The sequence below is a fragment of the Morus notabilis genome, unplaced genomic scaffold (genome assembly GCF_000414095.1).
Source record: "Morus notabilis unplaced genomic scaffold, ASM41409v2 Scaffold332, whole genome shotgun sequence".
NCBI classification, from domain to species: Eukaryota; Viridiplantae; Streptophyta; class Magnoliopsida; order Rosales; family Moraceae; genus Morus; species Morus notabilis.
In genome coordinates this window covers 11,726-29,513 of record NW_010361195.1, presented here as the reverse complement: position 1 = coordinate 29,513, position 17,788 = coordinate 11,726, and the positions used below count along the sequence as shown (strand labels likewise).

Below are 17,788 nucleotides of genomic sequence, written 5' to 3'. Positions count from 1 at the left end.
TTATTTATTATTATTATTTATTATTATTATTTTTAATAATAATAATAATATTATTATTTTTTAATTAATAGTATTATTATTATTATTATTATGGATCTTCCATGCGAACAACCAAACACAGTAATGTAATATTCTTGGGAATTTGAAAAAAGATTCCTGTATGGAACTAAACACAGTAATGTATTATTCCTAAGAATCATATTACTTTCCATCACTTTTTTGAAAATATGATTCCTACTGATTCCCGCATACCAAACGCCCCCTATGTCTTAGGTATGAAGCGTGAAACATCGATCAAGCAAGTGTGAACGACAGTAAATGGCATAATAATAAAGACACGAAGCATTAAATGGCACAGAATTTAAAGAAATACAAACAAATAAATAAGCAAATAAATAAATAAATAGGCACAAAAAAAAAACTAAAAAACACTAACGAAACATGAATATAAGAATATGAGGCACTAAATGATGAGAAATCTCAAAAAAATATAGATAGATAAGTAAGCAAATAAATGGGCGAATAAGTAGATAAAAAAAAGAGCCAAAAAAAGCTTATATAACATGGATATCATAATATTATTTTTTGGCAATCATGGCTCAAATATTTAATGTTTTTTGCAGCGTGTGATGAATGAATAAACTTATATATCTATAGCATTTTTGTGGCCGCCTACTGCAAGCAACTACACAAAAACATGAAGATTAATAAGATATTTTCTCCATCACACTAAGCATCAAAGTCTGATATGTTGGTTGTCAGAGCTAAACACTCGTGGTTTCTAAGCTCTTTCCTTCATATGTAATTCTAGAAGTGTCAATTGGAACTATCCTGCTCGGAAGGGCCCATGTGGGCCAAATTGAAAAATAAAAATAAAAAGGGAAAAGTACATGATATATCATGCTGCACGTACTTATTATTTATATAATTTTAAATAATTAAGTGTCATCATAAAATATTTTTTATTTTATTTTTATTAATTAAATAATAATTATTTATTTTTTAGTGAAGTGATATAAATAATATTTTTTATCATTTTAAATATTTTTAGTTACAGTAATGTAATATTCTTGGGAATTTGAAAAAAGATTCCTGTATGGAACCAAACACAGTAATGTATTATTCATAAGAATCATATTACCTTCCATCACTTTCTTAGAAATATGATTCCTACTGATTCCCGCATACCAAACGCCCCCTATGTTTTAGGTATGAAGCGTGAAACATCGATCAAGCAAGTGTGAACGACAGTAAAGGGCATAATAATAAAGACACGAAGCATTAAATGACACCGAATTTAAAGAAATACAAATAAATAAATAAGTGAATAAATAAATAAATAGGCACAAAAAAAACTAAAAAACACTAACGAAACATGAATATAAGAATATGAGGCACTAAATGATGAGAAATCTCAAAAAATATAGATAGATAAGTAAGCAAATAAATGGGCGAATAAGTAGATAAAAAAAAGAGCCAAAAAAAGCTTATATAACATGGATATCATAATATTATTTTTTGGCAATCATGGCTCAAATATTTAATGTTTTTTGTAGCGTGTGATGAATGAACAAACTTATATATCTATAGCATTTCTGTGGCCGCCTACTGCAAGCAACTGCACAAAAACATAAAGATTAATAAGATATTTTATCCATCACACTAAGCATCAAAGTCTGATATGTTGGTTGTCAGAGCTAAACACTCGTGCTTTCTAAGCTCTTTCCTTCATATGTAATTCTAGAAGTGTCAATTGGAACTATCCTGCTCGGAAGGGCCCATGTGGGCCAAATTGAAAAATAAAAATAAAAAGGGAAAAGTACATGATATATCATGCTGCACGTACTTATTATTTATATAATTTTAAATAATTAAGTGTCATCATAAAATATTTTTTATTTTATCTTTATTAATTAAATAATAATTATTTATTTTTTAGTGAGGTGATATAAATAATATTTTTCACCATTTTAAATAATTTTAGTTTTTTTTTTTTTTAAAGTTGGGTATCCTGGCTCAAATTGAATAATTCACCATTTTCACATAGACTAAACATTAAACGAAAATAAAAGTATCTGTAATCATAAAAAATCAAAAATACCTATTAAAAAATCTCACTCACATATATGTACACTCATATATAATATTAGATTTATAATTGTGCCCCCACTTTATAAATAAATTATAACAAATTCTCCATTAAATAATTGAGATATATAATTATATCCATATACCATACTTAATATAAAATTAGGACTTTCTTTGGCGTTCTCTCATTTCAAGAATACCGGTATTTGTTGCTTTTTCAGCCGTTAGATTTATATTAAAATTTATATATTCTGCATACTTTTTTAAACTAATCTAATTTTAATCAGATCTAACAACTGAAAAAATAAAAAACGTTAGTGTTTCTAAAAGAAGAGAACACCGGAGAAAGTGAAACTCTCTACGAAATTATCTCCGAATCTTTTGGTAATTTCTGAATGATTTTTTTCTCTCTCTGCTAGATAGATTATATATGTATATGTATATGTAATGTGTCATATAAATAGATGAATTTATGTAACATAAATAGATGAATTTCATTAAAAAAAAAAAGAAAACAAAAGAGAGATTTTTTTTTTGTTTTTTGTTTTGAAGGAAAAAAGAACGAGAGAGAGAGAGACAGATGAACGTATAACGAATAGATGAATTTATGTAACATAAATAGATGAATTTCATTAAAAAAAAAAGAAAACAAAAGAGAGATTTTTTTTTTGTTTTTTGTTTTGAAGGAAAAAAGAACGAGAGAGAGAGACAGATGAACGTATAACGGCCCTCCTATCCAAATCCCAACACACACTAAAAAATGGCCATAACAACAACCGCCACTTCCACTTCTCTCACCTTGTTTTCCCACAACCCAAACACATCTCCAAAGCTTAAAAACCCATGGCCATGGCCTCGGAAGCTCTTTCCTTCCTCAATAGCCACCTCTACAACAAACCTCTCTCTCTCATTCGCCGGCAACTACGCCTCCATTTTCAACAACTCCTCCTCTCGCCTCTCCGCCCACACTCTCTCCACAAAATCCCCATTTTCCGCCGGCGACTACGAGGTTCGTACTCTGTTTGGTTGCCTAGAAAATTTCCTAGAAAATTTCACAGAATAACCGAATCAGAGCAAAAGTAGTCAAAGAGTTTTTGTTTTTTTTCCCCTTCTTTTTGCGTGTTTAGTTTGTTAGGAAATTAACGTGGAGGGAAAAAAATGAGATTCTATATCTGAAAAGACTCTGTTTTGGAGCAACACAGATTATACTGATGAAATAACTGTTTTTTATTTTTATTTATTTTTTATTTTTTAAATCAAGTCCTAGTTCTTTGGGGAATGAAAGAACCTTGTTGTGTACTTGCAATAGATTGACTAGGTCTTATTTGCAATACACTGTGCCTTTAGATCTCAATTTCATATTAAATCTATATATACCCCGTCTTAGTTAAATGTTGATTTTACATCTAAAATGTTGACAAGGTTGCTAGTTGTGATGTATAGAGTGAAAAAGTTGATAATGTTTATTGATTAGCGTTGTCATTTAAGCGGCCAAGGTATAGATTTGATATGAGATTAAAATTCAAAGATACAATGTTGAGAACATCCAAAATGCCTGATTTACATTTTTTGTAAAGTTGAAATGCAGGATATAAAAAAATAAATAGCTCTTAATAAAACAACTTTAGGATGTATTAATCCTAGCAAAAGTATGAATCTAGTTTAGAGATCATTTATGTGTCCTATTTCTTGACCAGTTAAGTTATGTTTTGCTCATACCAAGAATGTGAAAGGAAAATGCAGTTTTACGATGGCTCTTCGGAGGTGGAACTGAGGCTTCAACTAGGGGGTCGGGATATTCGAAGTTCAAAAGATATCTTTGTGGATGCAAATGAAACCTCTTTAACGATCGAAGTACAGCATTCTGGGTCTCTCATAACGCTTATTGACACTAATTGTCTGTTTGACAGAGTAAAGCCTGCAGAAACAATATGGTTTGTGAAAACATGATGCATTGAATACAAAAAATGCTCCGGGTCTTGACTTGCATAATAGTTTTCTCTTTCTTGAACAGGTTTATAGATGATGGTCAACTGGTTGTAAACTTGAAGAAGCAGGATCCATATTTGAAATGGCCTGACATTATGGAGTCTTGGGATTCCCTTAGAGTGGGATCTTCACAACTTCTGAAAGGCACTTCAATCTACATTATTGGGGAGTCGACAGAAATCAACCAGAAGGTGGCTCGGGAACTCGCAGTTGGTATCGGGTAATTGCTCTAGCTTCTCTTTCCTTTTGGAAATAAGATTATCACCTATGGTACATCAATAGGAAATATGGTGCTATGCTTCTCAGTTAATCGTTCATGGCAGTAATCCTTCTCTGTTATCCATAACAATTCGTTCTAGTTGGTGAATCTACATGGTTAGCACTGTAGTTATTTACACTCATATTTATCCTAAGAAAGTAGAGAAGAATAGTGTCACCTTTAGCCTCGAAATTTTGCTGTATTTGCTCATTCCACTTTTTGGACTAGAATCTGGTTCTTTTTCCTTTTTCAAGCTTTCAATATTTGTCTCTTTCTTAATTATCTCTTCTGAAAGGTTCTAATGGTAGCTTTGGTTTTCAGGTATACACCATTAAGTACAAAAGAGTTGCTGGAAAATTTTGCCAAGCAAACCATTGATTCATGTGAGAATATATTCTATTCCACTAAAAAAATCATCAATGATGACCTTTTGCCTTCTTTAATTCAGGGCCTAATGACATGCGCATAATTGAACGTGTAACTCCTCCAGTTCTACATGAATTTATTCGGACTATGTTATTTTAGCATTATGATTATTATACACTATGTTCTGATATTAATATCTGTGAATTTTGTTGAGGAATAATTTTCTTTTGAACGTTGCTATCCTGATCATTCATATGACATGGGTTCGTATCAACGTAACCGGCGTAATCCATTTCAGGGGTCCTTGCTGAAGGCTCTGATTCTGTAGCAGAAGCAGAAAGTGCTATATTAGAAAGTTTAAGTAGGTAATTCATATTGAATTAATTGTTTGTTTGTTTGTTTTTGGATTCTTTTTGCTATCGAAAACATATATATTTATTTTGTTTTGCATGCAGTCATGTTCGGACTGTAGTTGGAACACTAGGACAGCATGGAAGTGCTCGAAGGGCTGATAAATGGCGACATCTATATGCAGGCTTTACTGTATGGTTGTCGCAGACTGGATCTATAGGTAACTTCTTATCTTCTTGCTAATAAGTAACTCCTACCAGTGTTTGTCATTCCTTTAATCGTCGTTACTTCTTATCTTCTTGCTAATAAGTAACTCTTACCAGTGTTTGTCATTCCTTTAATCGTCGTTAATCTGCTGAAGTAAACATCGCTTAAAGAAATTGTCCTCTTTTTCCCTTTCAATACAAGTCACCCTGTTGTTAGATATTCATCCGAATTAGTGGAGATTGTACCAAAAATAGAGTTATTAGGATTGATTATGATTTGATTTAGTTTCCTAGAATAGCTATGTATATAGTTGTCAATCAGCTATTTATTTCCTAGGATAGTTTCCTAAAATAGTTTCTTGAATAGCTATTTATTTGTACAATTGTATTCTGATCATACATATCAATAATATATGTTATTCACTCGTATGTATTAGAGCAAGGAATTCTTTTGATTCCTGGAAACCCTAGTCCTGTACCACTCTCTCTCTTACCTACAGAAAACCTAGCCGTTCCCCTATTTTCCTTCTACCCAAAACCAGTTCTGTTTTTTCACTATGTCAGACGTTATTTCCGAGTCTACAAGCGCCCTTGAACAACCCAAGAATGCTCCTACAAGCAAGTCAACACCCGCTGCTACTACAACCCAGGCCCCCACCTCGGAATCTCACTCCATTTAGATCACTACCATTAAACTGAATGGAGAAAATTTTATGTGCTTGTCTCAATCTATGCGCATGTACATCCGTGGTGGGGCAAGATCGGATATTTGACCGGAGAGAAGAAGGAGCCTGCGGTTGATGATGCAACTTATCCAATATGGGATGCTGAGAACTCGATGGTGATGACTTGATTGGTGAACTCTATGGAGGAGGACATAAGCTCCAACTATATGTGCTATCACACGGCAAAGGAGCTTTGGGACAACGTCAATCAAATGTACTCGGACTTGGGAAATCAATCTCAAGTGTATGAGTTAATCTTGAAACTCGGAGAAATCTGCCAAGGTGAGGATAGTGTCACTAAGTATTTTAATTCTTTGAAACGCCTTTTGGCAGGATTTAGACCTATTTAATGATTATGAGTGGAAATCCCCAGATGATCGTAACCATTATAAGAAAACGGTGGGGTATAACCGTATTTTCAAATTTCTTGTTGGTCTTAACGTAGAGTTTGATGAGGTTAGAGACATGATGCAGCCACTTCCTTCTATTGGAGAAGTGTTTTTTGAGGTTTGCCGTGAGGCGAGTCGCTGTCTTGTCATGCTTGGCAAAAAGAGTCTCGGCAACACCGTTGAAAACTCGACTCTTGCTGTTGGTATTAATGTTGGCCAAATCACTACCAGGAATCTGATGAAAAACCTCGCGTTTGGTGTGATCATTGCAATAAACCACGCTATACACGTGAGACATGCTGGAAGATCCATGGAAAACCAACAAATTAGAAGGGCTCTCATGAAGGCCGATTCACTCGTACTCCTGTTGCACATGAGGCTGAATCTGTTCCCTTTAACAAAGAGTAGATAGATCACCTTCTGAAGCTGCTGAAATCCAACTCCGGAGTGTTAAGTACTCCTAATGCTTATGTTGCTCAAGCAGGTTGTAAATCAAATGCCCTATCTTGTCATTTCCCTATTTATTATACTCCTTGGATTATAGATTCAGGAGCCTCTGATCATATGACAAGCTTTTCTCATTTATTTTATACTTACAATCCTTGTTCTGGTCATGAAAAAATTCGTATAGCAGATGGTTTATATTCCCCTACAGCCGGCAAAGGTTTGATAAATCTATCTAAAACCATTTCTCTCAAAAATGTTCTCCTTGTTCCTAAACTTGTAATATGCTATCAGTTAGTAAATTATCTAGAGATTCTAACTGTGGTGTCACCTTTTTTGAATCCTACTGTGTCTTTCAGGAACTGAGCTCGTGGAAGATGATTGGCAATGCTAAATTGATAGATGGCCTCTACTATTTTGAAGATGAAGATTCTAAGAATAAAGGAGCTCAAGGCTTCAGTAGTATCAGTTCTACTCCAGTTAAGGACCAAATTATGCTTTGGCACTATAGACTAGGGCATCCTAGTTTTCCTTATCTTAAAAAACTATTTCCTAGTTTATTTAAAGGTTTGGACTGTTCTAAATTTCATTGTGAAAACTGCATTTTATCAAAAAGTCATAGAACTATTTATCCTTCAAGGCCTTATCAAGCCTCGAAGCATTTTTATTTAATCCATAGTGATGTTTGGGGTCCTTCAAGGGTCAATACTTCTTCGAAAAAAATAGTTTGTGACTTTTATCGACGATCATACTCGTTTATGCTGGTTTTATTTAATGAAGGAAAAATTTGAGGTTGAGAACTTATTTAAAATTTTTTACTCGATGATTGAAAACCTTTTTTCAAACTAAAATTGGGATTCTTCATACATATAATGAAACTGAATATTTTAAGGAAGTTCTTGGAAGATTTTTTGTAGAAAAAGGTATTCATCATCAAACTACTTATGTTGATACGTCTTAGCAAAATGGTATTGCTGAGCATAAAAATAAACATTTACTCGAAGTTTCTCGTGCTACTATGTTTTCTATGAATGTTCCTAACTATTTTTGGGGCGAACCTGTTTTAACTTTCTCTTATCTAATTAACAGGATGCCCACTTGTGTTCTAACTACATTACACTCCTTGAATGTTTCAAAAATTATTTTCCTGAATCATGTATTCAATCTAATCTCCTCTGAAAATATTTGGATGCGCGGTTTATGTCCATATACCTAGTAAAGGCCGATCTAAACTTGATCCAAGGTCCGAAAAATGTATTTTTATTGGTTATGCACCAAACAAGAAAGGATACAAGTGTTTTAACCCAAAAACTAGGAAAACTGTTGTTTCTATGGACGTCACTTTTCTGGAAAATCAACATTTTTTTTCAAAAAATTTCTCTTTGGGGGGAGAACTTAGGAGAAGAAGGAAATTTTTGGGACATTATTTCCAACCCCCTACCTAAAACCGTGGATTGCATTACTAACTTCATATCTCAAAATGAGCCTTTAAATAAAAAGGAAATTGCTATTCCAATACTGTTTTGGAAACTAGTGATCTTAAGACTATTTTGCCAAACACTTTTGAGTCCTTGACAGGGGGGAGAAATGCTACCTTTGGTTCCCAAGGAACAAGATACATAGTTACTCACTTATTCGAGGAAGAAGAACCATCAAAAGAGTAAGAGGCCTACTATCCCTTTAGCACAGGCTTAGCCAGACACCTTGGGTAATGAATTTGAAAGAAATACAGGTACTCTAGATAGTTCCTTACATAATTTCGCTCCTAGTCCTGATGAAATATCTGAACCTAATATCGATCCTATGCCTAATTCTATGCCTTATACTGATTGTAATGATTACGATATTCCCATAGCAATCAGAAAAGGAAAACGCTCTTGTACCTCTCATCCTATGTCCAAATACTTGTCCTACGGTAAACTTTCAAAGAAACACAGTGCCTTTACATCTAAAATCTCTAATCTGCTTGTGCCAAGAAACAATTAGGAAGCACTTAATGATCCTGAGTGGAAATTAGCAGTGATGGAAGAGATGAATGCTCTGAGGAAAAATGGGACATGGGAAGTTGTCGACCTACCCATGGATCAAAAAACAGTTGGGTGCAAATGGGTGTTTACAGTGAAGTGCAAGGTGGATGGAAGTGTAGAGAGATATAAAGCGAGACTTGTGGCTAAGGGGTTTACTCAAAACATATGGGGTTGATTACTAAGAAACCTTTGCCCCGGTTGTCAAAATAAATGCCATTCGGGTACTATTATCCGTAGCAGCAAACTATAGCTGGCCACTACAACAGTTAGATGTCAAGATTGCTTTCCTCAATGGGGATTTAGAAGAAAAAGTGTTTGTGAACCCGCGCTAGGATTTGAGAAGGTGTTCGGCCAAGACAAGGTCTGTAGACTGAAAAAATCTCTGTATAGTCTTAAACAATCTCTAAGAGCGTGGTTTGAATGTTTTGGAGAGGCTGTGAAGAGTTACAAACGCTCGGAGAGAGGTAAGATATCCATCCTAATTGTCTATGTGGATGACATAATTTTAACAGGTGATGATTTTGAAGAGTTAACAGACCTAAACAAGAGAATGGCACGCGACTTTGAGATCAAGGACTTGGGTATGTTAAAATATTTCCTTGGTGTGGAATTTGCAAGATCGAAAGAAGGTATCTTTGTGAACCAAAGTAAATACATTCTTGAGCTTCCCAGAGAGACAGGCCTTCTGGGTTGCAAAGCTGCTAAAACTCCCATTGAAGCCAACTTGAAACTTGATCCCGCTAAATCGGAAGATGTGATTGATAGGGAGAAATTTTAGAGACTAGTGGAGAAATTGATCTACTTGTCACATACACGTCCTGATATAGCTTTCGCTATGAGCATGGTAAGCCAGTTCATGCACTTACGTGGACAAGAACATTTTGATGCAGCCTATAGAATACTAAGATACCTGAAGGGAACTCCTGGAAAGGGTCTTATGTTATGAAAACGAGACAACCTACAAATTGAAGTCTGCAGGCAGATTGGGCTGGTAGCACTAATGACAGGCAATCGACTTCAGGCTACTGCACCTTTATTGGAGGCAATCTTGTTACGTGGCGGAGCAAAAAACAAAGTGTTGTGGCTTGAAGCAGTGCTGAGGTAGAGGTTAGGTCTCTTGCACATGGAATTTGTGAGGCAATGTGGATAAAGAGATTATTCGAAGATTCTGGTGTCTCTTCCTATGAAGATTTACTGTGATAACAAAGCCGCCATCTCAATTGCTCACAATCCAGTTCTACATGATAGAACTAAGCATATCGAGGTTGATAAGCATTTCATCAAGGAGAAAATTGAAAGTGGGCTAATATGTGTTCCTTATGTACCAATTGCAGAACAGATAGCAGACATACTCACCAAAGGGCTACACAAAGGACAGTTCGAACTACTAGTCAGCAAGCTAGCTATGGAAGACATCTACAAGCCAGCTTGAGGGGGAGTGTTGCAAGATATTCGTCCGAATTAGAGGAGATTGGTCCAAAAATAGAGTTATTAGGATTGATTATGATTTGATTTAGTTTCCTTGAATAGCCATGTGTATAGTTGTCAATCAGCTATTTATTTCCTAGGATAGTTTCCTAAAATAGTTCCTTGTATAGCTATTTATTTGTACAATTGTATTCTGATCATACATATCAATAATATATGTTGTTCACTCATACACCCTCTACATGATTCCATGGTCACATGGTGATTTCTGAGTCGATGCTTTTATGAACTGAATAATACAAATTTCTTGTTATTTGCATCCATGTCGACAGAAATTAGAGTATAATATTTAAAATTTGATTTAATTAGGGACTTTCGTCATTTTGGAAATATGATTAGTTTTGCATTGTCAAGTTTCCTTAAATCATTTTGATTTAATTTCCCAAGTAATTTGTTATTTTGTTTGCCTATAAACATATTGTTGTAACTTCAATTCCGAGCGATGGTGATGAAGGAATACTGAGATTGTTCTATCTCTTGAATTCTCTCTCTCCTTCGTAGCTCAATTTCTCGATCTTGGTTCTATTCTTCTATCTCTAATCTATCTCTTCTCTCGTGGTCTTGCGTCACAGGTTTTGGCTTTTCAGTGTCTTCTTTTCTTCTTTCGATTTGCAAGCATACATGATGCATTCCAAAGGAATTGTTCCCACTTAATTAGAAGTCCAAAGTATATCATAACTTAAGAGACCATTTAAGAGTCTATAAGTGCAAAAGCCTAGGTATCCACACTGGTGCATTTGTAAAGAGTACGAGGCCGCTGCATTGGGAGGCACCAATGCAGAAGCTGGTCTGGATGAGATTGCTTATACACGGTTACCTAATTACCTTTTGCTTGAATCAAGCAACTCTGTGGTTTTGATATTGACATTATTTACAAGAACTACCTTTTATTAATCAATTTTGAAAACATTGTTAAGATGACTGATAAGAACCGCAACCACTTATTATATTGATGACTAATTACTAACATAATCCTATTAATGACTCGCTAGATCATACTAACTACAATATTTATGGGCAAACCAAATAACAAACTACCATACGAGCCTTGTCACTAGTAGCTCATGAGTTTAATTTCTGTAAGCAACTTCTTGCAGATGAAGATTCAGCGAAAGAGGAAGCAAGGAAACACGTTCAAGATGGCAGGTTAGCTTACTCGAAGTCAGACGTGGTCATCAAGTTTCTGGGTTGGGATGCAGATCATGCCCAAAGCCTGGCTCAGGCATCCTTGAGCGCCCTCAAACAATTAATTCTATCCGACAAGAAACTTCCAGGTAGGAAAAATGACGCAAGTATAGGCCTTTGAATTTTACTATTAACAGAAGTTTTGAACTCAAACCATTTGCCTCTAGCCAAGATACTAAGGCCTCATTCATTTTACCGATTGGAGTTTCTAGTTTTAGGTTTCTACAGTTAAAAACTCTCAGAAAATGTCACATTTAACTTTTTCTGCTATAGTTAAAACTTCTCAAATAATGTCACATCTCAACTCGAATCTGCGAAGCGAACGAGGCCTAAATGAAAATAAAAATCACCTCAAAAGCTGAAGCATGCACTTTATAAACCAGTAATGGAATGGCTTCTCGCAATAACCTGAAATTTTGAAAACATTTCTTTTCAACTTCATTCGCCATTTTGTGGTAACTATGCGTCCACACACACACATGTATATTTTATTTATGGATGAGTTATCTTGAACGACACATATCATACAAACATTAGAAATACAATGATCCCTTTCGAATCCTGGGAGGGGCTAGCTTGTATCAAAAAGAAAAAAAAGATGTGATCCCTTGAATATATGACTAGTCAAATCCCAATTTTGCATCAAAACAACGCAACAAAGGCTAAAACAAACATTTTTAAACTTTCTCTACAATTTTATGGTGCAGTAGGATCTAACCAGCCTTTTACTTGCAATGCTACTATGTATCACATTGGCGATCAAATTACTAGTTCTTAAGTATTAAACCAATCACACGTCAGCTCTGAGACTGATAAATTGTGACACACGTGCACACAGTTCTGCATGCAATCATTCGCCTAGTTAGAAAACCAGTGGTGTTGATCACAACTGGCTATACTTGGCATTTTTTTTCTTTCAATTACATGTGATTTTGCTGTTTTTAAGGCAAGAAGAGCCTTTACATAAGGTTGGGATGTCGCAGTGACTGGCCGAACATCAAGCCTCCAGGGTGGGATCCATCAGCTGGAGATGATGTTGACATAAGCTCGTGAGCTGGAGATGATGCCTTCCATTGTGATTGTTTAACCAGGTTGGAAAACAAATTGGGAAATCTACAGCACTCTCTAGTTTGTTTTTATTTCTCAAATTTTAGGGACGATCAAAAATAGTATATATATTGATATATGTATCACACTTTTTTTTAACTAATTCATAGAACAAGTCATAACTTTTGAAATGAAATGAGCAAGTCATAATATTATGCAATTCAGTTTGTAGTTAACAGGTAAACTACAGGTGGTTGGTCCACTGACCCTTAGAATTATTATTCTGATATTTTGTTGGAATATTCGTGGTTCCCAGTCCTCTCTCCTTTTATGAAAACCAAAATAGTTTCTTAGAAACTATCCGTTCTGTAGTTTTGAATAGAAGGAAAAACTATTCTTATTGATGATGATTATAATCAGCAGAATACATAAGTTATTTATAGAGCAAATAAATGTAACCTAGATTCCATAACAATAGGAAAATCCTAACTAACCAAGACCCGAGATACTCAACCACCTAAATCAGGTTGTTATTCAAAAACTGAAAAACTAAAAAACCTCTTAATATCTCGACACTCCCCCTCAAATTGGCGCATATATGTTTATCATGCCCAACTTGCTTACAAGATCTTCAAAAACTGGTCTGAATAAGCCCTTAGTAAGAATATCTGCAAGTTGCTGGTTTGTTGGAACAAATGGCATGCAGATGATTCCTTCTTCAAGTTTCTCTCGGATAAAATGCCTGTCAACTTCGATGTGCTTGGTTCGATCATGTTGAACCGGGTTATTGGCGATGGAAATGGCAGCTTTGTTGTTGCAATACAACTTCATTGGCATGTCTATCGGTTGTTTCAATTCCTCCATAAGACGCTTCAGCCATAGTAGCTCACACGCACCATGAGCCATTGCTCTGTATTCAGATTTTGCACTACTACGAGAAACTACATTTTGTTTTTTGCTACGCTAGGTTACAAGGTTTTCCCAGACAAAGGTACAGTATCCTGAGGTGGATCTTCGATCAGAGATGGCTCCTGCATAATCAGCATCAGTCTATGCCTCCACTGTACGTTGTCCAGTTTTGGTGAAGAATAATCCTTTCCCTGGACAGCCTTTTAGATATCTAATGATCCTGAAAACAGCCTCTAGATGTTCTTCACATGGTGAGTGCATAAACTGACTTACAAGGCTTACAGCGAAGGCTATGTCTGGCCGTGTGTGGGACAAATAAATTAACTTTCCTACCAGTTTCTGGTATCGAGCCGTGTCCACAGGTATTCTATCTTCAATGCTGCCTAGCTTTTGATTAGGATCAATGGGCGTCTCTGCCGGTTTACATCCACTCATCCCTGTTTCTCTTAACAAGTCTAGCACATACTTCCTTTGTGACACAACAATTCCCCTTTTTGAGCGAGCAACCTCCATTCCAATGAAGTATTTTAGTGCTCCAAGATCTTTTATTTCAAACTCAGTTGCTAAGGTTTCTTTCAACCTCCTTATTTCAGCCTCATCATCACTAGTGAGAATTATGTCATCTACATAGACAACCAGAACCGTGATCTTACCCTTCATTGAATGCTTTATAATCATTGTATGGTCACTCTGTCCTTGCACATAATTCTGCTTCTTCATTGAGCCTGCAAATTTATCAAACCAGGCCCTTGGTGATTGCTTGAGGCCATATAGTGATTTCTTCAACTTGCAGACTTTGGTTTCAAACTTCCCTTCAAAGCCTGGGGGCGCTTCCATATAGACCTCCTCTTCTAGATCTCCGTTCAAGAAGGCATGTTTTACATCTAGCTGCTGCAGAGGCCAGTCAAGATTAGCAGCTAAGGATAATACTACTCTTATTGTGTTCAACTTTGCCATAGGTGCAAACGTCTCCAAGTAGTCTATGCCATAAGTTTGTGTGTATCCTTTCGCCACCAACCTTGCTTTGTATCGTTCGAGAGAGCCATCTGAGTTGTACTTGGTGGTGAATACCCATTTACAACCCACAGTAGTTTTTCCCTTTGGTAGTGCAACTTCTTCCCATGCTTGATTCTTCTCTAGTGCCCTCATCTCTTCAAAAACAGCTTCCCTCCACTCTGGAACCTGTAAAGCATCATGTATATTTTTTGGAATCTCCACAGAAGACAGATGAGAAGTGAAGGCAAAGAAAGATGGTGACAAGTGCTTATAGGAGATGAAGTTAGATAAAGAATGTTGGGTGCAACTTCTAATGCCTTTTCTAATTGCAATAGGCATATCCAGGTTATTCCTAGAATCAGAATCAGGTGACATGTGATCACTCACACTCTTGTCAATTGAAGAATTGTCTGGATCACTTTCTGAGTTCATTACCTTCCTTAGTTCCAACTCATGGCTGTGCAGATTGGTGGCAGCAGCTTTATTTCTCTTTTCTGTATGCCTTCTCGAATAAACCTGTATTTCAGCACCTGTTTTTGGCCTTTCTTCGGTTCTGCTCACTTCTTGAATATCACGACTATGGGCAGTGGGGTTCCTCTCAGAATCTGTGGTAATTTCAGTGGGAATAAGAAGGACAACATGCTTTTGTTGTTCTGGTTTTTCCTCCGGTTTTTCCTCTTGCCTCAAAGTTCTAGGTTCATCAGTTTCAAGCCTAATGAGATCCTCATATTGGTCTATCTTTTGTGAATCTTCATGTCTAATCTCCCCCTGAAGATGAGCTCCAAAATATGGTGTATTTTCAAAAAAAGTGACATCAAGACTTACAAACATTTTCTTGGTGACCGGATCAAAGCACTTATACCCTTTTTGGGTTGGAGCATAACCTAAAAACACACACTTCCTTGCCCTAGGATCAAATTTCCCTCTATTCCTATCATGAATGTGAACGAAAGCCGTGTAGCCAAATATTTTTAGAGGTAGGGTGGTAGAGATTCTTTGAAGTGGAAAGTAGGTTTTGAGCACTTCTAGTGGGGTCCTACGGTTCAAAATCCTCGAAGGCACTCTATTGATGAGGTATATTGCAGTGAGAACAGCTCCTCCCCATAGGTATTTTGTTACATGATTGGTGAACAATAATGCTCGTGCTACCTCTAAAATGTGCTTATTTTTCCGCTATGCTATTCTATTTTGTTGGGGGGTATCACCACACGAGCTTTGATGAATAATTCCCTTATCGATAAAGTATTTTCCTAGGATCTCATTAAAGTACTCTTTGCCATTATCACTCCTAAATCCCTGAATGGAAGCTTGGAATTGTGTTTTCACCATATTATGAAACATTTTGAACACTCCCTCAACTTCTGATTTTTCTTTTAGCAGGTATACCCAAATTGTCCTAGTGTGATCATCTATGAACGTCACAAACCATTTTTTTCCTGCATTAGTTGTTATCCGTGAGGGACCCCATACGTCACTGTGAATTAGTGCAAAAGGTTGTGAAGGCTTATATGACAAAGGCAAAAAAACAGTTCGATGGTGTTTTGCTAACTCACAAATTTCACACTGAAGTGAAGAAGGATCTTTATTAACAAATAACTTTGGAAACAAGACTTTGAGATAATGAAAATTTGGATGTCCTAACCTAAAATTCCAAATAATTATTTCATTCTCACTAGACACTGAGAAAGACTTAAAACATGTGCTTTGTACAGCTTTATTAGATCCGGATCCATCTTCAAAGAAATAAAGGCCACCACTTTCTCTAGCACTGCCAATCGTCTTCCTCGAAGTGAGGTCCTGCAATTTACAATGAGAAGGATAGAAGTTAGCTGTGCAATTGAGATCTTTAGTGAATTTACTAATGGACAAGAGATTGCAAGAAAGCTTTGGGACGTGAAGGACATTATGAATGATAAGGTTAGGAGTTAAAGAAATGGATCTTGTTCTGGCTATTGCAGAAAGGGAGCCATCTGCAACGCGGATTTTCTTGTTTCCTGCAGACGGATTATACGGAGAAAAAAGCTTTGAATTGCTGGTCATATGGTCAGTGGCTTCGGAGTCAATAATCCAAGGAACTGAGGTTACACAGGTTAGAACTAAGTGATTACCTTGCTGGGCTATGGAACAAGAAGGAGAAATAGACATTTTTTGAGATTGAAAAAACTTATACAGGTGCTCCAGTTGTTCTTTTGTGAATGGTGCTGTTTCCGAATTGATTTGCTGCACTTGAGAATCTTCATTCGCAGTTTGAAGTGCACGACTGTCTCCAGTCTGTTTTTTCTTCAAATTTGGAGGCTTTCCATGTATCTTCCAGCAAGTCTCCCTGGTGTGCCATAGTTTCTTGTAGTGGTCACACCATGGCTTTTTCTTCTTGTCTCCTTCATCATATCCCCGGGTCACCAAAGCAGATTTATCTGCTTCTGTTGTTGTTTCAGGGACCACATCCTTCAACATAGTATGTTGTTTGGCCTCCTCACGTCGCACCTCTGAAAAAGCTTCTCACAGTGAAGGAAGAGGTTTTTTTCCGAGAATTCTGCCTCTTCATCCAGGCTTCTATTGAGTCCAGCCAAGAACACATACACACGATCGTTTTCTTCTTTTTTCTTAAATCTTGCACAATCGTTTGGGCTCTCCCATTCTTCATCATTGTACTGATCTAACTCCTGCCATGAAGTCAACATCTCATTATAGTAGATAGTCACTTTTCGGTTTCCTTGCTTAGACTGCCACAATTGAGATTTCAATTCAAATATCTGTGATGAATTCTCCAAGTCTGAGTAGCATTCTTTCACTACTTCCCAGACATCTTTTGCGGTTGGAAGAAATAAATATGGTTTCGCTATGGCAGGTTCCATTGAGTTCAGCAACCATGAAATAACCTGGGAATTGTTTGAACCCCAGTCAGCCAATTTTGGATCATCAGCAGCAGGTTTCTTCGCCGCCCCCGTCAAGTAGCCCATCCTTCGTTTTCCATCAATTGCCAGCTTCATCGATTGCGCCCACTCGAGATAGTTCGTGCCATCCAATTTGTGCACCGTCAACTGTGAGCCTGATATGTGCTCGAATTCCCCTGGATTGATCAATTCTTGGGACTGAGAATTTTCAGATGTTGCATATGATGTGGTGGCGCCTCTGCTTGCTCCGGTCATCGCCGTTTTCGCCATTGTTTTTCCTTCTTAAAGAGTCGAGGCTTTGATACCATGTAGTTTTAGATAGAAGGGAAAAACTCTTCTTATATTTCTCATTATAACCGGTAGAGTACATAGGTTATTTATAGAATAAACAAACGTAACCTAGATTCCATAATAATAGGAAAATC

The 17,788-nt window shown here is 36.4% G+C and overlaps 1 protein-coding gene across 1 annotated transcript; it reads left to right on the top strand.

Annotated features, from left to right (window-relative positions):
• Nucleotides 1-2,846: 2,846 nt before the first annotated feature.
• LOC21400727 (probable inactive shikimate kinase like 2, chloroplastic) lies at nucleotides 2,847-12,671 on the top strand. The gene is made up of 8 exons (XM_024165952.1): nucleotides 2,847-3,097; nucleotides 3,832-4,022; nucleotides 4,103-4,297; nucleotides 4,658-4,719; nucleotides 5,001-5,067; nucleotides 5,158-5,273; nucleotides 11,430-11,606; nucleotides 12,464-12,671. The coding sequence occupies exons 1-8, from the start codon at nucleotides 2,849-2,851 to the stop codon at nucleotides 12,568-12,570; spliced, it is 1,164 nt and encodes a 387-aa protein (XP_024021720.1). The 5' UTR covers nucleotides 2,847-2,848; the 3' UTR covers nucleotides 12,571-12,671.
• Nucleotides 12,672-17,788: the final 5,117 nt, after the last annotated feature.